Source organism: Lonchura striata, chromosome 3 (assembly GCF_046129695.1).
Source record: "Lonchura striata isolate bLonStr1 chromosome 3, bLonStr1.mat, whole genome shotgun sequence".
NCBI classification, from domain to species: Eukaryota; Metazoa; Chordata; class Aves; order Passeriformes; family Estrildidae; genus Lonchura; species Lonchura striata.
This window is the reverse complement of record NC_134605.1, coordinates 68,944,885-68,970,128: the sequence shown is the minus strand read 5'-3', so window position 1 is coordinate 68,970,128 and position 25,244 is coordinate 68,944,885. Positions and strand designations below refer to the sequence as shown.

At 39.0% G+C, this 25,244-nt stretch overlaps 1 protein-coding gene and 1 long non-coding RNA gene across 7 annotated transcripts in view; one reads left to right on the top strand and one right to left on the bottom strand.

Annotated features, from left to right (window-relative positions):
- LOC110483715 (D-aspartate oxidase) overlaps positions 1-25,244 on the bottom strand; it is a 46,102-nt gene that overhangs the window by 7,983 nt on the left and 12,875 nt on the right. The window contains exons 1-7 of one of the 5 annotated variants that reach the window (XM_021553818.3): positions 22,556-23,186; positions 19,868-19,985; positions 17,434-17,983; positions 15,442-15,569; positions 14,939-15,048; positions 14,341-14,440; positions 6,460-9,436 (exon numbers count right to left, since the gene is read on the bottom strand). In XM_021553818.3, the coding sequence (XP_021409493.2) occupies positions 9,224-9,436; positions 14,341-14,440; positions 14,939-15,048; positions 15,442-15,569; positions 17,434-17,983; positions 19,868-19,985; positions 22,556-23,097 (1,761 nt within the window). In that variant the 5' untranslated portion in view covers positions 23,098-23,186 and the 3' untranslated portion in view covers positions 6,460-9,223. Of the gene's footprint in view, positions 1-2,003; positions 2,115-6,459; positions 9,437-14,340; positions 14,441-14,938; positions 15,049-15,441; positions 15,570-17,433; positions 17,984-19,867; positions 19,986-22,555; positions 23,187-25,244 lie in introns of those variants that run through there. The other 4 variants (XM_021553815.2, XM_021553820.3, XM_021553821.3 and 1 more) reach the window with 4 other exon arrangements.
- Positions 1,872-11,804, top strand: LOC116183419 (uncharacterized). 2 transcript variants are annotated; one of them, XR_013339729.1, is made up of 4 exons: positions 1,872-2,006; positions 2,258-2,435; positions 6,726-6,807; positions 9,785-11,804. It is a non-coding gene; the product is annotated as an uncharacterized LOC116183419 (long non-coding RNA). The 2 variants fall into 2 exon arrangements; XR_004148050.2 differs by lacking the exon at positions 1,872-2,006 and having other exon boundaries at positions 2,171-2,435.

The following is a 25,244-nucleotide window of genomic DNA, read 5'->3' as shown; positions in this document are numbered from 1 at the left end:
TGGAGATTCAGGTTTCACAAGTCTACCCAGTTCAGATGGGATTTTTGCAGATGAGCCAGTTTGATATCAACTGATCCCTATGCTTCAAAATCCAGCGAGGGCAGGAAGGGGCTGCTGACAGTGCTGGAGCCTGTGAGAGCAGCTCAGAAGACCATGACAAGCACCTGTTCAATACACCACTTTTCCTGCACCTACTGCTACAGTCCAGGAGCACAAGCCCTCATGTCAAAAACTAACTGGGTGCAAAGCAGAGGCTACACACAGCTTGTATGAGCAAGCACAGCTCAGGCTTTGCAGAACTACTGATCCCACTTTGAATACAAGGCCCACCTATGGCTCTGCCCTCACAGCACAGCTGGTATCTTGCTGGGTGGAGGGCAGAGAAGGAAAAACTATTTTTAGCTGATGTGGCAGCCCAGCTTAGTCCCAGCAGGGTTGACACTTCTCATCCTCTCAGACAGGCCTGAGCGTTTTGCAAAAATCAGCATTTAAAAAGCAGATCAGTTGCAGTAGCTCTTGGGGAGTGAGGTGAATGCTGTCAGGTGTTGTTTAGCTCTCTGTCTCTTCATAGTGTAGGAAGAACAGGACAGAAGCCAGAGGGAATCACCTGGAGCTGTATTCCCCAGCAATGAGGACACCAGTTGCCGGATGTGGGTTTCATGTCCCTGTCACCCTCCTGCTTCTCCCAGGCCAGAACAAGTTTTAAAAATATTGAGATCCTTTGTGACATTACTTCACCTACCAATCCCTGCAGCTGAGACACAATGTCAGTCTCATGTGACACAAGGAGGTCTTTATTCTTTCTTGCCTCAAATAGTTGTATGTCACCACTAAGTGCCACTAACTCTCAGCTCTAACATCATTCTGGCAGTGGGTAACATGGCCAATATAGATTGTTCTCCAGCACACACACAGACAGAGGAACATGTACATCCACTGCCAGCTGCAGCTGCAGCCCACAGTCACAGCAGGCTGAACACTCTTAGCTTGTGTCGCAATCCGGCTGGCCTACAAAAATAAGCATATTTACACACCCAAATAAACAGTGGAAAAAGCCCAGCTGAACTGTTGACCAGAAAAGTTAGAACAGGAAGTAACTAAAGAAAACCAAAACCTGTTATATTTGGAAGGCTTGGTTTGTTGGGTTTTTTGTAACTGACTCTTATCATAAGTAAGTGCTGAAACACTGTTTTGAATTGTGTGAAGCCTGTGGTACTGGGGAGCGAAGGCTCAAGCCTTTCCAAGCTGCTGGAGGGACTCCTCATCCACCACGGCAGCTGTACCCACTGTCCCTGTCATGGAACACTTTTTCCCTTCATTTTTTTGTTGATCACTTTTGTTTTATCCCTTCCCCAATTTACAAGCACCCTTGCTGTTTCTTCCCTTCACACGGCCCCAGAGAGGGGTTTTTTTCTGGGCAGAGACAAATTCATTCTTGGGTGTTTGCTGCAGAGGAGCTTTTTGACCCTGGCCAGATGCCCTTTCTGCTCTTTGGGCTGCCCTGTGAGATGTACATTTAGCAAGTACTGCAGGAGAAAGGCAAGGATATCTTCACCCAGCAAAGGACTGTAGAGGCTTCTCGGGATCCCCTCAGCCAGAAAGCAGGATTCACAGAGAGCCACTGCCACAGGGGACCCCGCGGCTACCAGAGCACCTTAACACCGAGCTGCTCTCGCTTTCCTCCCAAACGGGAGAGGAAAGCAATCCTCTCTGCGACCCCCGCTCGCCCAGGGCCGCTCTGGGCGAGGAAGAAGGGAGCAGGGAGCAGCTGTGATCCCGGACATCCCCCCGCTAAGCCCTGCGGTTCACCCCTCGCCCCCGTGTGTGGGCTGACCCTCCCTGCCCCGGCTCCGGGAGACGGGATCTGCCCGCGGGAATCCCCCGCGCAGCCACGGCGGGCAGATCCCCGGCCCTCGGCAGCGAAAGGGCTCCGGCACCAACGTGTACTTTTCCACCTACAAGTACGGTCTGGAAACAACCCGAGCGGGGAGAGCAGGCGATACCTGGTGAGGAGGAGACCCCCGGTCCCGCGGAGCGCGGGGCCCGCCGCGCTGCCGTCCCGGGGCCTGGCCGAAGGAGCCGCTTGTGCCGGGCTGGGCTCGGGCCGCCGCCGGCGCTGGCAGCGCTCCCGCAGCCTCCGCCGGGGCCGGGCCCTCCGCCGCCTGCCAGAACCTTCCCCCCGATATTCCCTCTGGGGGAGGCCCAGCGGGACCCGCTGTGCCGCAGGGAATACATTGTCCTGCTCCCTCGCTGACAGGCAGTCATGTTCGGAGTGTTTCTGGCGCTGCCTGAGGATTGCCCCGGCTCTTGAGCAATGGCGCGGGCGCCAGGAGGGGAACTCCAGCCACCGCAGGGCGGCGAGGAGCGAGCGGGTTCCTGCCAGACCGCAGATCCCCAGTGAGCCAGCCAGGCAGGGCTGACTGCAGCAGGAAAACGTGAGTCTGTCAAAAACAAACCTCTCTGCAGGAACTCTGGGATGAAATTGCATGCTTATACCCCGGTTTATTGCCTCCGGGGCACTAGCCGTTGGCAGGATGTTTTGGCTAATATTTGACAGCCTGGGCATTCGTCCCTGAACACTCAGCAGGACAGTGTTTGCCGACCGCTCCCCCAGCCCTGTCGAACAGCATTTGCAGCGGGTCTTCCAAGCAGCTGCCTTTTCTCTGTAGCCATTTGAATTCAGACCAGCAGCCATCCAAAGCCATCCATATGATGGATATGTTCATCCATATGAACAGATATGTTGCTGTTCATCCATATCTGCATGAACAGCAACAGCGTGTTCCACACACGGTGGATTGCTCTTGCCTCCCAAGCTAGCTGTGCTCTTAAAACTAAAGCCATGATACATTACACATCACTGACCTTTAAGATACATGTTTTTTAAAAGATTTTCCCTTCAACAAGGCAGAATTCTCCCAAATTACAGTATAGTTTCATTTTTCTGAGTGTTCTGAAAATAGGGGATTAAGACAGGGAAGGCAGCAAAGACAGGTTTGCTTGTTTACAAGTTAAAGTTTTAACGACGGGCTTGCTGTATTGTAAAAATGAATACTATTCTAAGTCATTGCAGGGTATCTGCAATAGATTTGGAGAGGTTCCTTTCACATATGGAAATATACAAATATAAACAGAGGTTGCAGTTCCACCTAAGATAAAAACTGCCTGCTACTTCTCCTGAGATTCTACTGCTTATTGCTTAGAACTTTGCCAAATTGAAATTATTTGGATCAAAACGTTCTGTGACAGATGTTTGTGCAAGTCTGAAGGTTTTAGGGAATTCTCAGTGTGTTTTTTCCTGAGAATAAAATGCAAAAAATTCAAGCTGGTTTGGGATACCAAAGCTAATAGTAATGTCATTGAAAATAATCTTCTATGGGCTAAAGTACTTTGCAAAGGTGAATAAACACATTGTGTTTGGTAAAGCGCAACTCATGATTTGTGCATTTGGGAAGAGAATGCCAGCCTTCTGGCACAGAACAAACACAGCCCTGATTGTACTTGGAGCTCGTCCTGAGCCATAACAGGCAGTGGCATCCCAGAACACCACCAACTCAGCTGAAGCAGTCCTGAAGAAATGTTACCTTTCACCTTAGTATTTGTGTGCTATCCTGAACAGAGCCATAACAACGGTCAGAAATGACCCCTCTAAACACAGTAGCGCTGACCTATTTCAGACCTTGTAAATAATATGCATAATTTATCTGCCACTTCTTTAACCAGTTCAAGTCAAGCATCAGTGTCCATAGCAAGTTACTATTTCAACAAAGAGTTTCAGCTGTGCCTCATTTTGCTGTTGTCCCATGTTATTTACTTACTTATGGGGGGAATTCTCTCTCCACGTGGAAGAAACCAGCAGTGATGACATTCCTATTTAAAAGTTTTGTGAAAATATCTACTGAGAGATAGCCCATTTATCCCTGGTTGTTTTACCATGTTCCTGATTACCTCAATCAAAACCACTTTTTAATTTCATCACTGGCGGTGAGACTGTGGAAACAATCTTTACAATAATCACCCCTTAATGCTGTTTTGTTCTTATTCCCATGCAAGTCTGTTCATCTCCATGTGGAAGATTATGAGGCAAGGTTAATAACTAAACGTCTATGAGCATTCCATAGCTGGATCCTACTTACCTGCAACAAATAGCCAAGCAAATACCCATAGCTTGTATGTTAGCCAGGAATGCAGAGACAGAATAGTGGGTTTTTCACTAAATGAGACATTCCCCATTACTTCTGATTGTTCATAAATCTAGGTTAGTAATTTTTTTGAAAAGTGGTGTTTTGTCCAGAAACTGGAATCTGTAATCACTGTTTATATACCAGTCATACTAAAAAGGATATTTTGCCATATGAAGTATATACTTCTTAGGCTTGATTGAATTCAGCTTGACTGAACTCAGTGCTCTCGAAATCAGTCTGTCAGGCTTGATTCAAATTTCTCAGCTTTAGCAGCAACTATTTGGACCATTCACTCCAGTTACTTTCAGAGAGGAACATAAATCACCTGGCAAGGATGCATTAAGCCTTCAAAATGTAAATGATGAAGCAAAGCAATGGGTGTAACTTAATCAGAAAATACAATTTTAATAAAATATGCATGGAAAATTTGGTCATATGCCCTAATTAGAGATTTAAGGGAACTGAAGAATAAATAGGTTCCTGAGATGCTCTAAGGGGACAAATAACAATAAAGCTATGAATTGCTGCAATTCTTATTTCCTTGTGCTGTCAGCCCACTCCAGTTCCCGCATGAGGAAGCTATAGTTAGTCTTCACATGCACTGAACACCATGTGCTTACAAGTACATTGTTCTGTCATTCCTGTGGTCACCTACTCTCTCTTCTGGTACCACATACACATTCCTCAGTATCTGCAGCTATTTTTGTCACTACTGAACGTGTCTGAGGGACTACTGCTCCAGTCAGCTTATACAAACAAAGGCAAGACAAAAATAATGTTTTTCCTGCAACTGAAATGCAAAACATGCCACATTTTTAATGCACCTTTTGTCATAGTCACCACTTAATACATTATCCAAATCTTGGCTTACACCTGCAAAGACAAACAGGGAAAAGACACACACATGATATTTGCCATCCTGAACTGTAGGGATCTCCATGGAATGCCAAAACACCAGCCACACACTTAAACGGAGTGTGAATAAAATTAAGGCTGTCAGAACATAGATGTGTTTTAGTCTTTCTTCCTGTGAGAGGTAACTAATTGTCAGCATTGACTAGAATTTTCCCTGATAGAATAAACTCAGTTTTTGTCAACACTCTATTTTCTTTTTAGTCTTTGTGTCTAATTTCTCCCCTAGGAATTTGTTCGAGGATTCAGACAAACATTTTTCAGATGTTTGTAAAGGGCACAGGATGAATTCAGAGCCTCCTTTTTGTAGTCACAATGCCCTTCTGGACCAAGAGTCCATGGCACAAGTGAGCTCACCTCTTCCTAAGCCTTTCCAAAAGGCACTCACAGGCCATGCACACTGCTGAGCCTGATGCCACAGAGGCTTCTTAAGTGACTGCACCTAAGGGGTTGGTAAAATAAATCACTGGAAGACACAGGAGAATGCCAGTAAGTCCTTCACTCCATCCCAGAGCTGGAATGTCAGGCCATTTTGTCTTTCCACAGAGCCACTACACAAAAGCCCTCAGCCTTCAAGGAGGCTTCACCCCTTGTTCAGATATTCAGGGTACCACCCAAAGCATATGATAACTGAACATGATTTGCATAGCATTTTTTTTTATATTTAGTTGGTTAAATTACAGGATTTTGCACAATTGATGTTGTTAAAGTAGAAAATACATCCTTTAGTATAGCTTAAAAATACAATTTTGAAATACCAAACACATGTACTTGTTATTTTTCCTTAGTTACCATTAAACTAACAATAGTTGCTTTTATTCTTATATTTAACCCAGAAAGGTATGTCCTTAACAAATTGCAAGACTGTCTACTGGATATCAAATTCTGGACAAAAACATTTGCCATCATGCAATAGTGCCCAGCAATTAAGACAGCTAAGAATTCTAATTCACTATCTCATAGAACTATGTGTAACTCCAGAGACATTGATGAGCACAGAAAATTCGCATTAAGGATAGCAAATACAAACATAAAAGGACTTGTGAACCAAAGTGAGAAACTATGAAAACTAATTCTTTTTATGAACATTGAAATGAAAATATACCCCATAGGAAGAGAAGTATTTGTTCTCAAACTCAGTGGTCTCTTGCAAAAGGATTTTAAAAAAATCTATGAATATTTAAGAGAAAGGAATCAACTCACCCTGATTTTCCTACATTTATAATGCATGACTAGTATTTACATATTTTTGCCCATATGGAAAAAACAAGCAAATAGAAATGCTAGAGACATAGAGATACATGCTGTTTTCTTTTTTTTTTTAAGTAATATTTGCTATTGATGCATAAAATCACAAAAGATGTACGTGTAAATCAACAAATATTTTATTTCCAAGGAAAAACAGTAACATCAATAGTTCAGGGAAATTCAGGGGTCATTTGAATCATAGACCAATACCAACTAACTTCAGCGACAGGAGGAAATGGCTTTTGGGGTTAATCCATCAAGATACATTGTGGTCTAAAATAATAATTAAATTTTAGTTGTAAGCAGTATCAGTATCATTGTGTATTTAATTTTCTACTTGTTCTTTTCTTCACCTTATGTGTACTGATTACACATGACTAGGTCATTAATCCCTCAAGCCAAAGGAACACAGAATATGCATTGGCTGATTTCAATTCTGAGACCGAAATCAGTTACACAGCAGGTAAGGAAATAACAGAAAAATTAATTGTAAATATTCTTTAGTACCTTGTTAGAAATAGACTGTACTATTCCTAAAAGTTATGAGTAGTGAGTTTTGAGATAGATGGAGTTAGAGTTTTAAGATATTTGAAAAGGGAGTATCAGTGTGAAAGAACTCAAAAACATGGAATTTGGAGCTGTGTGTGTGGGGAGGGTGGTTGAAAGGCAAGACAGTACCAGTTTAATTCCTTGATAGGTGTATTGTATGATGGTGGGTTTTTAGCATGATTAAACCCTTATTTAAGGCAGGGCAGGCAGAGTTTGGCAGTAGATCTTGGAGATAAAGAGAGCTGTTCTGCTCTGGGAAGTGGAGGGGAACCTGAAAGCAGTGGAAGAATACTGGATTTGCTCTTCAGCAAAATAAAAAACCACAGCATGTGAGTAATCTGACCTTCAGTCATGAAAGTAGGTATTCAAGTCATTCTCAGAATAATGATGGGATTACTCACAGGGGGAAGGTTAAGTGTTTTTGCTGAACTCATATATCTGGACAGAAGCCACAGTATTCTATGCAGGTCTTTCTGGAGGTTTTCCCTGCAAACACTGGAACACCCATAGAATTAAATAAGAAGCATGAAGACACCTTTCTGCTTTCTATGTAATTATCTCAGAGGTACTACCTAAACTTAAATTTACTGATTTTTGCTTGCTTCAAAGCATGCTAATCCTCATATAGGGTATTATTTTCTTCTAACAGCAGGACCAACTTCTAGAAGAATGCAGTGAAGAATAAAATCTTTTGTAAGGGGATATAAACCATTATTCTGGTTTCAGAAGTCATTGAAACTAATAAAACTGTGCAGATATAGTTGAAAAATGTGGCCAGTAATTTCTACAGTATATAGAATATCTACAGTAATATAGATATCTTTTGGGGTAGGTACATGGCAAAGGTCAAGGAAGACTTGTTTTAATGAGACTATGCCATGAGAATAGGGCCTGAGAGGGGAAAACACTGATTTCAAACCAGGAAGGACTGAAATCACACAACCCAGGCAAGAGAGGGTTGTCTGAACCTCAACACGCAGATGTGCCTGTTCTGTTCCCTTCAAACCAAGGGTGGTCAAGCAAAAGAGATGCAGATCCTCAGACAAAGAAGAAATCCCCAGGTCTAGAGAAAGACTGAAAAAGGGGAGGTGGGAGCAAGTCATAAAAGAAGCAACCAGAATGATGCATTCCTTTCTATCAGTTTTCTATGGTCCAGAGTCATAAGGCAGAACCACTGCACCAACAAGTGTTCATGCACATGAGGTGTAGCAGCAGTGGGATATTCTGACACTTTGACTAAAACTAGACAGTCTTCTAGTGATCAGTGTTCTCCAGCTACCATCTTTTAAATTCTATTTTTCTAACTGGTTTTGTGTGATATAATAAGGAAAAATGAGTTACAGACAGCTGGTCTATGAGAAAAATGGTGAGTGGAAACCGTTTCTACCAAAAAATAATAAGTAAATTCACTTCTGTGCAGAGAGCCTGAACAAAAGACATATGCCATTTATTCCTTTTCACTGAGGACTATGAAGACCTCGCTGGAGGTATTTGGCAAAGTTGCAGGTCTACTCTTAGAAGTTATGAAAAATCTGATGCTAGATCTAAGCTGAAATAAGTGAGAAAGGGTGCACTGAAATAATGGTCTGGAATGAATATGATTTTAAATGGGATCAGACAGTTTAGTTTTACCTAAACTAAAACAGCAGTAGATCCAGGGAACTTTTATTTTTCCTAAACCCCTAATAAAAATACATTTGCCATTCAACAGAATGAATATACAAACTATTTGCACGTTTTGCAAACTTAGTATTCTTTTTCAGTCAGAACCTGTGCCATAGAATATTTTCCTTTGTTAGCAATGGCACCATGTCTAGTAGAAAACTTGTAAGAAAAATAAAAATAATAAATTAGTTTCAAATTCTTGATATGACCTGATGCAATGTTAAGGCTTCTCTCTTGAATTGTAACTGTGTTCTGAAGTCTCAAGCCTGTAACTGGCAGCTGCAAAAGGACAAGATCAGGCAGGGCACTTTGTTGTAGGTCGACAAATCTAACTGCAGAAAATGTGAACCAAAGAATTGGCATATTTCTTTTACATACAAGTAATCAGGTTCCAGCATTTAGACTAATCATTCCAACTGGTCACACCAAGTCAGACAAGTGTTTTAAAGTCTGGATAATTCTGACAAGGGATCTAGAAATCCTATCAAATTTTCTGCAGTAACTCAGTCACTTTGAAAAGGTTTCATACAATTGCTCTACTGAAAAGGGAAGACAGAATACAAAGTAAAAGGCACAGATGTTATATAACAGTCCCATTTCTTGAATACAATGATCTTACAAATTAGATAGTGATTAAAATTGGGAACAGACATTTTGCTGCTGCTTTATTTGTCAGTGCTGACTTTTTCTTGACCAAACAGCTCTATCTTTTCTAATTCTGCACCATTATGTGCTGGAGGAGTCTTTTCTGAAGAGCTTTTCTTGTTTCTTCCAATTTCTGTAGCTTCCACCAAAGTATTAGTTAGTGGTTTTCCCAGTGTTTCTGGAAGCATTATGGTTAATATTCCACTCAGAAGAGCCATGATTCCAACAAGCAACTGGAAGAAATAAACAGCAGCTGTAAAGGTAGATAAGTCTTTCAAGCTAACCATAGTTTTGATCTTGCTTGAGAGTAAATCTAAAATAAAGCACAAGCAACTGTAAAGCAAAGATCGTAAGTCTTAAATGTTGCCTGTATAAAAGATCAACCTTTTTTGCTGCATAAATGAAAAGATTATGCAGCAGAATTAATGAATGAGCAAGTCAAGTGTTTTGTTCACAAGGGATCAATACAGTGCAAGCAAGAATAATTCTGTTTAACAACACATATTACCTTCATTTGGTATTTCAGTATCAGGCGTGTATTTAAGAACTGATTCTAAGATTGCATACATTTATTTTTACAGGCATCTTCACAGAGTTACAATTTCCCTACCACCTGTAATCTCAATTCACACTCCAGCTCCTGTGTACCTGTACCTGTGTGCTTGTTCCTGCTCTATACAACCAGATTGGAATTTCTCAATTGGCCCAGAGCCACAAAAGTGCACATCTGTGCTCAGGAGAGCTCTTCAGTAGATGATGAGCTAGCTCTCAACAGGAATACTTTGCTAAACTTAGTTTCAAAGAACTGCTAGGAGTGCAGTCATCTACTGACATAGCACTGGGATCCCATTTTGGATATGCCCATCCATGGTGTACACAATTCCACAGCAACAGCATAAGTGGTGCAAGGATCAGGATAATGTGGGGTCAGTAGAGAAACACTCAGTTGTTCTAGGAATATCTACTCTTTCTTTTCACATTCCCTTCACACAGACATTTCTATGCCTTGTTCAATGACACCAATTCCCGCTTTGGTCCTCTGAGTACAGAACAGCATTAAACCCCTACCAGTCCTCCAACACCAGGTTATAAACGACCTAATTCTCTCATCATAGAAAAGCTTTCACACAGAGCATCATGCCTGGTCTCAGTGTTTTTCCATTCTGTGACTGTGAACTTTGATGCTGTATTATCCTTATCTTGCCCTGTGCCGATTCTGAAGTCTGTCCTTTGTTTAATGCATTCTTTCCAAGGGTGAGAGAGAACATTTGGAATCACTGTGCCTACATCTCTCACACAGAGCTTGAGACAAGAACTGCACAGCTACTATCTTTAGCTAAGCCAGACTTTAAGTCAGAAAGGTGCTTTAAAATCAGAATTCCCTACTGTAACCTTGAACAGTGCTATTTGCCTGCCTATGCACCATGCTGGTTTTGCTTCTCTTCCCTTGCAAAAAAAAAGAGGACAGTTTGTTTAACGTATTCTTTTGAGAAGCAAAATGCACTGTTGCATACCCTCCTTTTCACATTTGCAATAAATATAGAGGCAGACAAAAAAAAAAAATAAAAATACTGTTAAATACTACAAATTACAGTGAAAATATAAGCCACAGTCTTTCCATGAAAGTTAAAAAAGAATCCTAGCAGTAATAGGACTAGAGGAAATGGCACAAACTGAGGGAGATCCTTTTAGACATCTATGTGGCAGGAGTGATATTTAAAAAATATATTCCAAAATACTAAAATCTCATCTCTGAGTGTCAAATGTTTTCTCCGCTATTCAGACATGATTTTCTGCTATGGAAATACAGGATAAATTGACACATGGCAGCTACTCCACAGTATCCTCTTTTATGTACACCCTTTAGTCTGTCAGAAGTTGATAACTGAGGATATTGGGGCCTGTAAAGGATATTGAATCTTGTAGACACCCATAAATTTGGAGTGTATGAGAACTGGGTCAGTAGTGATACTCAAAAGAACAAGCTTAAAGTAACACTGTGTGCTTTGAATATGTGTCTTTTTTCGTTATTCTTTTTAGACACTTGGCATTCTTCTCGTGTTTTCCCTCCTCATGAACCTACGTCTCATTCCCCTGAGAACTCTCACTATTCTGTAAGTGTACACACCACACCCTTTCCTGCCTTTTCATCTCAGCTCTCATAACTCTATTTCATGCCATGTTAGTTTCTCTTCTTTTTCTCTATGTGAAAGCTGCTGCATGCTGAGCAATTCAGTACATTTCCCTTCTCCCTGACCCTCAAACCCCTTTCCAGTATTTCCTACAACAGAGTATGCAACAATTAAGTCACAGTGTATTAATTCAAGGACTTCTCAAATGTAATCTACCTTTTCAGGGGCAGTAGCCACAGTTATCAATGAAGGGACTTACATTTCGTAAAAGCAACTCTTTTGCAGTCTTGGCACACTTCTTCATAAGGCATCTGACATAATTTAACCCTTTGCTTGCACGCTACAAATGTGTGCATTTTGTATGTATGTATTTGCTATTTTAAATATATAATTCAGTATCAGAAAATGTTCTCCTGATATGGTCAAATGCTTATGTCTGCAAATAAAGTGTATTTGAGTTATTGTACAAGGTATTAAGTATGTTGAAGTTAATTTGACAGTCATATATGCTTAAATGCATTGTGTTTTCAGGGTGTTAATTTGAAATCTGACTTTTTGCTTAGTCAAACTCTTAGAGTGTTCCCAACACTTCAGTACAACCAGCAGCTTCTAACAGATACCATAGAAACCTTCAGAAAATATTTACCATAATTTTTCTTATGTCCTTTTCCCTTTTTGGAGCAACATTTATAATTCTGCATTGGTCTAAGACTAGGACTTGATATATATACTCCAGAGCAAAAGATTATTTGAGTTAAATACCCCTGTAAAAGTCCTACTTCAACAAAAAAGGTTATATTTCGACATGAAAAACTGGTAGTATTTGGTAGAGAGTTTGTATTAATTTATTAACATCAGTGTGGGCTTTTTAATTTTCTAATTTATCTTTTTTCTGAGAGGAAAATCAAGCCTGTTAAAGGGCTATTGCTACATAATTCTTAACAGCTGAGAAACAGAAATAGGTTATATAAGGAGCAGTTGTTTTACTGCACATTTTCTATAAAGTTGTCACATGAAAAACATACTTGTCAAGTTATTCAATTTATAGACTTATTGAAGATTTACAGCCACTCAAGATGCTTACAGTACTCACAGGTGGCATAACTGTGCACGAGGCAGAGTGCCAAACAAATAGCAGTAGTAACTGTTCAACAGTGTGTGGTGTTTGCAATAGATCAGGGTGATGTGTATCAGTTTACTTACAAATGTAATACATTTGATTTCACTTCCATTCCAAAACACTTACTTGACCTGAGACTTGGCATGCTATGCTCCAACTCAAGACCAGCCTATTTAATAAACTGACAAATGCTCTTTAACAGGAGCTAATAATGGAAACATGTTCACTGTGAACTACTACTCAACTCTACAAAAATTCTGGATAGCTTTTTTGCCCTGAGAGTTGTTCATAGCTGAAATAATTCCTGTGCTTATAATGGCATTTGCACTGCTCTCCAAAATGTTTGAGCACTCCCCCATCTGTGGTCTAACTGCAGCACTTCTGCACAGCTAAATCTTATTTCAGACAGAAAAGGCAAAATGCTGACAAGACAAAAAAAGAAATGTTCTCCCATGACTACTCTGCTGTGAAAATGTTTCTTTGTCTTTTCTGGGATCATATCTTGTTTTATGTGGAGACATTGTTAAGAAAGAAAACATTTTTAGGAACTTGAAGAAATAAATTCATTTGTAGTCTCCTTCATCCTCTTAGTTTTCATTGAAAACAACCAAAACTAATTAATTTAAATCATAAAATGAGCTCAGAAGAATTCTGTGAAACAATCTAAACTTAAGATTTTTTAGTTACCAAATCAAAGTGACACAATGCCCTTGGTTAGGAAATTCCAATATGGTGGATACAATTTGACTAAGAATCCAGGTTAAAGACACATCCCATTACACTTTCACTTTCTGACATGTATAAACTACATATAACAGCAGTGCCCTAGTCATAGTGAATTCTAAGGGGTTTTTGAAAGAATTTAAACACATTTAAAATCATTAAGAAACGTTCCTTTACTTAAAGCTCTAATGCAAATTTTGTAATTCCATCTAGTTTTACATATATAGGCATAATTTATCCTTCAGAAGAAAAAATGGATTGAATTGCTGCAGAATTTCTAAGCAGCAAAAGCTTCGTAACAGAAATGCAATGAAGGAATGTCATTCATGTGTGAGCAGGTAACATATAAAATATTTTGTAGTAGTGGATCTACTACATAATGCCCAAAGTACACAAAGGAATGGTCCCACTTCTCTTTTCTGGGGCAACTGGTGGTAAAAGACAAGACCTAATGGTAATCTGACCTGGTTCTGTTGCTTGTCAAAGTCACCATGAAGCTGATCAATGTACCATTTCCTTATCTTTTTCTATCTCATTAACTGTTTTGTTCAGTTCTGGCAAAAAACACAGAACAGGAGCTTTGGGAGAGGTGTGGAGACCAAATATAGTAAGCACAAAACATTATTATCTTGGGAGGCTATTCCAAAGATGCAACATCCCAAAGAAGCTGTGGAAAATGTTAAGGCATAATTGTCAGAAAATCCAGCCACCTGTGGTGACTTCAGGAATAGAAGAACTATGCCTTTTAAAAAAAGTGAAACTAAATCAGGAGCATGGTCAAAAATTGCTAGGTCTGCAAAAAAGTGTGGACTACAACAATTCCTAAATGTTACATGGCAAATACAGAATATTTTTATCAATTTTATGCTAGGATTCAGAGCATAAATATTTTCTCTGTCTTCTGTCATAAAAACTTTCCTGAATATTTCAGTGATTCAGTCTCCCTTTTGCTTTAGCAGCATATTTTTAACAATATGAGGCTACTAGAATTTGGGACTTGAAAATATCAAACTAGAATGGTTTACTCAATTTTCTTTTTTAAATAAATGTTCAGCTTTTGGTTCCCTTGTCACATGAAAAACATATTTGGTAAATTACTAAAGAGAAAAAAGCAACATATACACCTTTTCAAAAAACATTCACCATTGAAATAAATACCTACAAGTGGCATGAAAATCCAGACACTTCTCAGATATACACAGAAAGGAGCAACCACACTTCCTACACGGCACATCATGCTTCCACTTCCAACAGCAAGTGATCTACACAGAAAAGAATTTGAGTAAGAATTGTTGCAGTTAAAGGAAACGATTAGAAATGCACAGACACTTAAAACATCAGTAAGATTTGTGTCTTTAAGCAATTATACTAAGAAGCTCTTGCTATGCCAATGTAAATTTATATTGTAGTGAAATTCAGCTGCTTCTGTAATTAAGATTAAAAATATAATTATCATTCAGCACAGATCACAGGATGAATAACAAGGACTTATAAGAAAGGCATAAAGATGTTTAAGAAAGTATTGAGTATTCTTCTAGTTCCCTAATGGAACCTATCAATGCACATGGAATGCAAAATAAATAAAAAACTATGGTACAGCCAAACTCCAGACAGCTCTGAGGCAGCTGAGGAACTCATCCCATCCCAAGTCTCTCAGATCACCACCACTGATGCCAAGAACTGCTGGATCTTGTGTAGAATAACAAATTAATTAATGAAAATTAATTAATGAAAAATATATAACTGGCAAAAGTTCTTACCTTACTATTGTTGGGTAAAGTTCTGCTGTGTAGAGATATATAAGGCCAAATGCCACACCTATGGAAAATTTTCCAGCCATATTTGCTAAGATAATTAATATATTGAAATCCTATTGAAAGAGAGCACAAATAAATATATCACCAGCAAATTACACCCTTCCAAACATAATTTACATTCTTCAAAAGTTGTGACTCTTCTTTAAACAATAAGGAATACTCATTGCTTGCTTTTTAAAAATTGTTCAGTAAATTACTAGTTTCCATATCACTTTTTACTAGTCCTGGTTCACTGAAGCCCTAGGAACATTTTATGTGTGACTCCAGCAATGAGATTGAAACTTGTACTGAAAATACAGAAATCTATCTTAGACTGGCAGCTGCAACTTAAAACCAGCCTTTATTTAACTATTCTATGATTTATAAAGAGCAGCTGTATCTACCGACTTAAGAGCCTTTAAAATAAATTTCTGCTATAGGAACACTTCCAACCATACGTGACTAACCTGAGGTATGAACATAATTAAAACACAGATCAGTGCACTTAAAATAAGGAACGGAATGAGTGTGTTTCTCCTTCCCAGTTTGTCCATCGCAACGCAAGCAATGATATAGCAAGGCAACTCCACAGCACCTGTCAGTATGAAATTATCTCAGTTTAAGCCATGATTACACATATTCATCTCATAACTGTAACTTCCTCTTTATGAGGAATTTATCTGATCTAGGGGGTAGTAAACAAGTAAAGTCTAAAGATAACCAGTGTGTTGGGCTAGTTAATTTGGTTACAGAAAGTCTGACAGAAGACAGAGAACAGCCTAAAATACGGAAGTGGGAGTGGAGAAGGACAAGGGAAACAGGTTTCACAGCACAGAGCAGCTCCAGTTCTCTTTGGGGTGGAAAATTACAGAAAAGAGCAAGGCCACAGTTCTGCTTCTATGACAATGATGCTGCTGTCTGAAAGCTCTACATTTGCTCCTTCAGATATTTTCACTTTAAAAGCTCAAGTGTGCCCACAGGGAATATTGCTGGTGTCACACCGACACACCTTTCAGGATTTGCCAGCTTCCACCTGGACAGGGATGGTAGCCATAGGTGCCTCTCCCAGAATCAGCTCAAAATCATGTTAAAGTAAAAGGCAAGAAAGGTCTGTCCACATCCAGTTTTCTGAGTAAGCCCCACTAATACAGAGTGCAGTTCCAGCTTTGTCCCTTCTCCATAAAAAAAGAGGGTTTACAATATCCCACTCATAATACAGATTATCCTGTCCTAGTATTTCTTTCCAGAGAAAAACTTCTGCTGCTCTAAGGACCTGGCATTTGGCTAGACCTGTTTGCACTGTGTAAACATGATTTGCCCCTAGACAAACAATACTGAGCCAAAGCCAGTTTGGACATGTTTTAAGCCAATTTGCTTAGGAAGAATGCTACTATGTCCAATGTAAAATCAAGGAAGAACATAAGATACAGCCCTGAACAGCCTGGATTCCTTTATTAGGTATAGTATGTCAATACACCTGTAATATCAGGAAACAATCTTTTGGGGTTATGTTGGAAAAAGCAAGTTGTAATTATTTGGTGTCTGTGCTAAAACATTTTTAGAAGAGGTGGGTACAGTGTACTCCACAATAGTAGTTTAGTTATCTGGGCAACACCAGCACCCACTCTTCAACACATCAGTCTAACAATACACTGTAATACATGACAAAACAAACTGGAATTATGAGAACCCCAGTCCTTCTGTGAGCCTGTATACATGATCAGTCACATTTACTTCACTGAGAGTACTCAGCTGCACAAAGTAAAGCACATGATTTAATTCTTCACTGGCTCAGAGCTGCAAGTCTGATCTAGAGTCTTCTGAAGTCAGTGGAATATTTCCACTGATGTTAACAAATTTGGATCAGGCCTTGAATGCACTGAGCTGCCTTTATAAACAACTTACATGCCAAAGAAAGATTACAGCCAGGATGATAAAATTAAAGGAGTATTACAACTTAATTAAAATTACACTTCTGAGAAAACTAAAATGACTTTTCCTTCTGACAATTATATTTTCCACACAGACAAACTCAATATATCACAACTGTAAGTGATAAAAGGAATATTTTTTCCTCCCATTTTCCTAGTTTGTGCCTTTAACAGAGCTGAGTGAATTTTGTGTTGCTTGTCTGACTGCTTCCCCTGGTGTTTGTGTGGATTTATTATAAGCATCCAAGGCAAAAAGAAGACAAGCCAGAATATGGTTTTACAATCAGAAAAACAAACAGAGAAGAACTCTGTGCACCAACAAATTCTAATTTTTTTTTCTCAGATACAGTGAAATTTGGAGTGAATGATACTGTGTTAGTCAACTTTATGAAGAGTTAGCATGAAACTTTTCAAACACGGTTCACAATTGAATGAACAAAGTAAAAAGTTGGCTGTCAAATCTATAGACATTTTTCAATGCTATCTTCCAGTTCTGTTATTAACAGAATAAGGTACAAGAATATTTACCTATGAGAAAGAGGTTTAAATATTCATTGCCTCCTAGACTGACAGAACTGAGGGAGAAGACATAGTACCCCAAGCTCCCAGTGAACCAGATCAGCCAGACTGTGATGGTCCTTCTTGCAATTTGCCAGTTACAAAACAGGTCTAAGATGTTGTGCTTCTTTGCTGAGGATGTATCATCATCACCCATTCTGCTGCTGGCTGGATCATCTTGTTGGACTGAGCACAGTTCAGAAACTTTGCAGGGAGTGCTGACTTTATTCCATCTTGCCATTGTATCAATCACTTTTTGTGCATCTTCATATCTTTCCTCTGACAGCAGCCAAAAAGGTGTTTCTGGGAGCATCCAGCAGCACAAGACAAAGGGAATAGTTGCTATGGAGAGAAATATCTGATAGACCCACCAGGTCCGAACCAAAAATCCCACGAGTGCCACAATCATAATTCCCATAGCAAAAAAAGCATGGACATGCATAGAAGCCCAGGTTCGTGCTTTAATGCCAACAAATTCAGTCACATAAACAAAAGCCACAACCAGATAGCCACTTGAAACCTGGGAGGGTGGGAGAGAGAAAAGAAAAAAAAAAACAGAGTGAGGTTTGTTTCTACTCTCTCTGTGCACCAGCAGTGAAAACAAACAGCTAACAGTGTTATACATCTGTGTATGCTAAACTGTCACTGCACTGGCCTGTCTCACACTGACAGAAAAAAAGGTCACAATGAAGGCGAATCAGCTGGAGAATAAATTCACTCAAACCTTCATACTGCCTGGACACTATTTAAAAATGTAAATTGAATTAGGATGCTTCTCTGTAGTGAGGGACAGCCAGCAAGAGACACCTGTGAAGAAACTTAATTTGCTGATGTCATTAAGCCCTTCTCCTCCAAAAATCAGATCCCTTAATGACATCACAAACTGGATGCTTGGGAAAGAGAGGTCCCCTGAAGTAGTTGTCACTTCTGAAAATCTTTATCTCAACTTTTAAGCAGACCGTTAATAACCTGCATGTCAGAAAACTGCACATTTATGAACAATTACCTTCCACACACTTGTAAAAGATCTCATTAAATCAAAGTTTTTACAATATTGGAAAAGAATCTCATATATACACAATTACAGGTTCTCATGTGGTATCAAGTGAATGCAATTACTGGCATGTTCTGCATAATAGTATTTCTTCACTGAATACATATATATATATATTATTGAATATATATATATTTCTCAAATATCTCAACATCAAATTCCTGGTGTCTTAAAACATTGCAAAACACAGCTAGAGAATATAGACTAGAAAATATTTCAGTATATTGCTTTGATTAATCAATTTTCCTGTTAAAAATATTCCAGCTAATAGTCTCCAATTCTGAACCCACTGATAAGAAAGCTGCACTGACCGCAGGGTCATGGGGCTAGAGTTTAGGACTGCACCTTACAAATCAGTCCCAGTGGCCAGATAAAACCTACAGCATTGGTCTGGTCAAAGCTTTTTGCTTATCTGAACTACCACAGGACCTGGCATCAACAGCCAAGGTAGTCAGCAGAAAGACTACTGTAGATCTCACTGCTCCAGACTGACCTGATGCAGGTTTTCCTGCTAGGAAATTCAGGCAAAGGGAGCTGCAGATACAAGGTCCTGTCTTGACTAATGCACTGTCACCGCAGGAACAAAATAAATTATGGGAATAATTTCAAATATATAACCCATGTTCAATAAGCTTTTTTTTTTTTTTGTGATGGCATTCTAATTTCTTTATGCATCATGCAGTGAAAAGTTCAAGAATGTACTTTAGGCTGTAAAATGTTATTTTAGATTGGTTATTATGTAAATATTGAATACATGTCAGATATTTGATATATACCACACATATATAAACTTGTGTGTGTGGGTCTGCATAAACACACAAACTGAAATATCCTTAAGTACAGTATAAAACATCTAGGTGTTAAACATATCTGCCTATGTATTTAGTATTCCAGATACAGCTTAAAAGACCAAAGAGATGCATGGAAGAGAAAATGTGCATCTCTCCTCCATCACTCAAAATGGTAGAGATAAAAATAATACTTATTATAGATTTGCTAGTTTAAGAAAAAAATATATTCCATTTCTAACAATAAGGAGAAATGCAACAGCAGCTGCAATGCAGAATCCAGAGTTCGCTGCTCACGCTTGGTATTTAATTACCAGTCCAGCAGAGGTTGGGATGGAGGAAGTACCAAACACTGCTTCATACAGACGCTTTCTATTAATTCAAAGAGGAAAACTGCTGTGGTCCAAGAACATTCAGACTCTCCCTGCTCTGCTGAAATAAGTGCAACAGACGGGGCTTTAGAATAATGAAGTAGGAGAGGAAATAATAACAAAAGGGAGGTTTTCCTGAGAAGGGGTAAGAAGTGACATGGAAAAGGGCCAGGGTGAACTGCCTTTCTTACCATAGCGAGGAGAAAGCGCACAATCACGAAACTGTAGTAGTCAAACGTGAAGGCCACTGCAATGCCAAATACAAACTGACCAGCACTTGTGAACCATATAACACGCTGTCTTCCCAGTCTGCAAATCACAGCAGTAACAAAATCAGCAATAACCACAAACATTCTATTAAAATACACCTGCAGCTCCAGAGAGCCTAGATGGAAGTTAATAACTCACCACAGAAATTCTGGTTTAGTTACCTGTATTAATTTGTCAGTAATTCCAACTTCCAAGAAAAAGGATGAATGGAACTTCCATTCCACAATTCTTGTCTGGAAGCAATGTGCAGTGAGCATTACATATGTTCACCTTCAGTTTTAACTTCTACATAACTGATTGGTAATTTTACTTTTATTTATGAGGACATAAATCAGTTTTTCAGATATTTTATATCAAGTAGTATATCATGTTAATAATTTCTGACAAAAGTTAGCTGTGATAACACATGCCATCTTTTGTCAAAGTTACAACCAATTTTGATAGTAATGAAAGGTCTCTGTACCTTTATCCAGTTCTTTAAAATTGAATTTTCTAACAAATGACAATCACACAGTCTCTCATAATTCTCTGATTTCTGACAGCACATATACATGCATATAAAAACACAGAAATCCAGGAAGAAAGTAAAATAATGGCCAAAAAAATCATGTCTAATACTAGCTGCAGCAGTAGATATACAAGACTCCATTGGGAATTCACTACATTCTATCTACAAATGCTTTGTAACACAAACTGTGTGGAATTATTTTTCTTCCTTGATAATAACTCCTTGGTTCTTATTACCTTCTCCATTGCAAACAGCTTTTCACAAATGGGGATATTACTTTTAGATAGAGAGTTTGAGGACGTTTGGAGTGTTTTTTTAATGTGAGTATTTCGTACTCCAGTAAAATTCCTTCTGTTTTTTCCCAGCCTTGACCTGAAGTCATGATTTGGTCTTTGATCCCTGCCAGGAAAGATCCCAATAAGTCTTAGCTATCTGAGCTCTTCTGTTGGGAAATCTGTTAATTGGTAATGGGAGGGATACAAAACCTTATTTCCCATGAGCCAGGATGTGTCAGAAAATAATAACTTGCAGCTGTAAATTCTGCAGCCGTAAATCTGCAACTCAGAATGCGTGTATTATCTTAACTGGTTGTCCATGGGTTGAATTAATGGAAATGAGAACAATACAATCCTAACTTTATAAATCATATCCAAGTATTAACTAATAAAGTTATGAATTATTTAAATGGACTAAAAACAGATGTTGGCATTATATTCTGGTTTTGAATTAAATAGTTTTACAGAGCCTGGGATTGGGAGGCAGATTGATTCCATGTGTTCTAAAAGCCAAATTAAAAAGAAAAATTCATCATTGCTTTTGTATTCCCATGTTGTGACTGTCACACTGTAGTGTGGTGCTAATGAAGGAAAATCAGAAAACAACACGTCTGATCTCCTTGTTCTGCTTACACTCTTAGATGTGGGATGAAACTTCACTTTCCACCTAACAGAACTGTCAGTCAACAAGCTCCTTTATAGAAAGACATAAATAACTCTAAACCAGCTTTCAAAGCAAAGCACAGGTATAGAAGGTGCCCAAGACAAAGCTAAGTTCAACATAACCTGGATATTTGATTCTCATATGGACAGACAGGCATGGCTGGGTGCTCTCTGAGGCAGGAATATGCCTGTTCGTGTTGGGAGAGAAAACCAGCTGAGGCAGGAGGCCACAGATGTACACCCCGAGGCTCATTGCTCTCAGTCCAGCTCTGATGCTGGATTTCAGTGCATGATCTGAGCTAACACTCAGGGAGGAAGCGTTGGACAAGAAATGGGCCTTGGAACTGTGAGCAAGAGACTGCCTGGGTCAAGTCCCTCCAGGACTGATGCTCCTTGTGCTCAAACAGAACTTTGTACATGCTGGTAAATGAGTGAAGCTACAGCACAGCTCACCCACGCCCATTTTGCCTCTTATGTTCACAAGCTTTCCAGAGACTGAAGTTTAAGCTAATTTTTTCAAGGGCAAACCTAGAACTGGACAGCAAGGAAAAATAGTATATGGGTAGTATAATATATTTTAAGAAGGTGGGACTTGATTAAATCCTCAAAGCCTTTGCATCTGCTTCATTGAGCTGTACTCATGACAGAGGTTAGGAAAGGTGATTTTCAAATACATGACATTTAACCTTCTAGTAGCCCTTCAGCTATTTGTCATATTACAAAAAAAAAAAAAAAAATAAAATCTGCATTTCCATAAGGAACCTATTCTCATGAAAAATGAGGTGAAAATCTACTCCCAGATTTTAACGTTGCTCTTACAATGAGCCATTGCTATTCCTGTCAAAATAAGTAAACAGACAAATAAATAAATAAAAATCTAAAGGAAAATACTAGCTGCACAGGGTGATTTCAGGGATCAAGGCCTAGAACAATGTATGAGAACATATGAAAAACTTTTAAAAGTAAATTACTTGAGAATACATTTTAAAATTAGGACTTGTTATAGGAAAAAGAAACCAAGTTAAACAGATCTGTGAATAAAGCAATATTCAAAACACCTGAACACTGCATATGTAATTATGAATACACAATGAATGGAAACAACAAAAACACAAGGAGTTACTGTAGCCTGAAGCAACAGTTTACAGAGGACAGCACTTTACCTGTCAGCGATATCACCAAAAATCACTGCTCCAATCAAGACTCCAAGCATGAACATAGGCTGGATTAATTTTGCAAGCCATTCTCTGTCACAGACCAGATCCCACTGCGTAACAACTGTGCTCTTCCACTTTGTATCATCATAGAGAAATCCATCAGAACAAGGAAATACAGACTTGTTGCCTTTGTATTCATATGCCAGATCCAAACTGACTTCTCGTTTGGACCTGCTGCATTGATCAAGTTCCCAAATTTCTCCATTTCCCAGCTGGACTACAACGTAGTTTTCTGTTGATGTCCATAGTGTCCAGATGTCCTCTATACTCGATGCAGAGGAGTTGTGGAAAAGAACGCTACTCACATTTCCAGGGAACCCGCATACAAAGTTAGGAGTAACAGCCATGAACACAGATGCTAAGTAATGGATACCACATGACATAGCTTGAAAGACAGATGCAAAATAAACACATGCTTGAAATCTGTAAAGGGAAAGAAAACATTTTACTGAGGAAAAGCCCTCTATACATGAAAAAATATTCAGCATAATTGTTTTGGTAGATCAGTAAAAGGAATTATCATTAATGTGTCTAGTGTTTTGTTGTGTGGCGCTGCTTCAGTATTAGCTAATCTCTATGAGAGAGATGAGAAAGATGAAAAAAAGATCCACAATTAGGAATCTATTGTTAAGAAATGAGTGCTGCTCTTAGTTATGTGTTCAGTCATACAGAGAAAACAATTTAAAATGAAACAGTTCTGACCTTAAGCACTTAGTTTGAAGCAGCCTTCCACCCTCCAATTCTCTGTAGCACATCCCCTTAAAATAAGGCCTTAGATTACTTGAATGCTTAGAAAAACCAAAATGTTGCATCCTCGGGTTCTTGGGGATAGAGATATGTGCATCAAATAAAACAAACCAAACACATCATGACCCTCATTCCATCTAATTGTATCTCTGCAGCTGAATTCCATTTATTTTCCAACTCTCTTCATTGCAGCCAAAAGACAAAGAGAGAATACATGTAGACACACGTAGAAGATAGAATCTGAACAATGTGAAATGTTTTGTAGCAAAACAGAGCTCTGAACTGGGTTGGGTTTTGGCTTAAACATGGTGTGCAGTTATCCATTAAAGATTGTATCATAAAGCAAACCTAGTAAAAGAATGTTTTATGCATAGCCTGAATTTTGGCATTTTAACAGCTTTTAAAACTTGCTTGAGATGCAAGTAAATCTTAGCAAAAAAATTGGATGTGTTTGGAATTTCAAAAGACTTGCAATGAACTCTAGTGTCACTGTATGCAAATTCTAGACAGTTTCTGATAATTTAAGCATAAGGAGACATTTTCTCAATTAAATGTTTAAATTATGCATATAATTAGTACAACATCTGTTCAGAAAAAACAAAAAAGCTTTTGTTCTCCTCCCTTTTTTATTTCCTGGAGGCAAATCAATTGCAATAATTTCAAGAAGTATTCAATGAGCTTCGATACATACATTCTTACTGCAGGATGCAGCAAGCCTTGGCAGTGTGAAACAAAAAGCAGATTTTTTTTCACATGATCAGAAGCTATCTCTGCTGAAGTTATAGGAAATAATGTCTAAAACCTATTGCCATGAAATGTCTTCTGGGAAAAGTCAGAGCAATCCCAATCCCTGTAACAATTGCAGACTCTAGATACTCCTTCTCCAAAATGTATCTAATCTAGCCATTAATTCCCATAATATAGATCTCAACAGTACATACCTTAGGACTTTTAAATCTATCATCTAAATTTCTAAATAATTTTGAATCTATCTATAAGCAAAGTGTTGAAGCAGAATTTACTGGCTGCATTGTCTTAATAGCCAATTAACCTTTCCAATAAAACAGTTCTCTTGTAAAGCACACCTCCATTCGCCATCCCCATTCTCCTCTGCCTTTTAGCTTGGTTCTTATTTCATTGGTAAATGCAAACCCAGTGGCCTATCCTGTCCTTCCAGTAGTATTTGACATTGCTGTTGTTCCGCTGCAGTGCTTTTTATCCGCCTTTCTCTTGACTAGCAGCTCTATTGACTTTTCTGCAGCAGTCTGAGGAGTGAGTTGAATTGCTAAACCCACTGTGGCAGCTCAAAATCGGGCTCCACTTCCCTCTGGAGAATACTGCAAGGCAATCCTCACACAGGTGCTGTGCTGCTCCTTCCCGAACAAAACTGAAAGGTATGGGCAAGAGAAACTGAACATAACCACAGCAACCCTTTAAAGTCCATCAATTCTCTCTCAAGAGAACGGCTTCTTGAGATTAAGTGGCTAGCCATAGATCAAAGCAAGGCCGAAACAGCTCTGAAAGGTGTTTGAGCTATCTTGGACCATAAAAAAACACAAAGGTTATTTTGAAATGCAACCCTTGGGACCCTATTGATGCAGACAAATATGGTCAATGATGTTTTTTAGTTCCTCTTCTCCAGTTTCATTTTAAACTGTTCCCATCAAAAGACACAAAATCATTTTAAAAATAGCAGAGGATGACCAAATTCAACAACCTGGGCTACTGCTGCAGTATGCAGAATGCTAGAAAGAGATAATAGTGAATTAAACATCTAGAAGCTGTCACATCTTCTACTAGCTAGTTAAAAGTGGCATACTTGGAACCAGGGTCCCCAGTATTTGCAATATCTGTCACTATGCATTAGAAAATGGCAGTGTCAAATAAT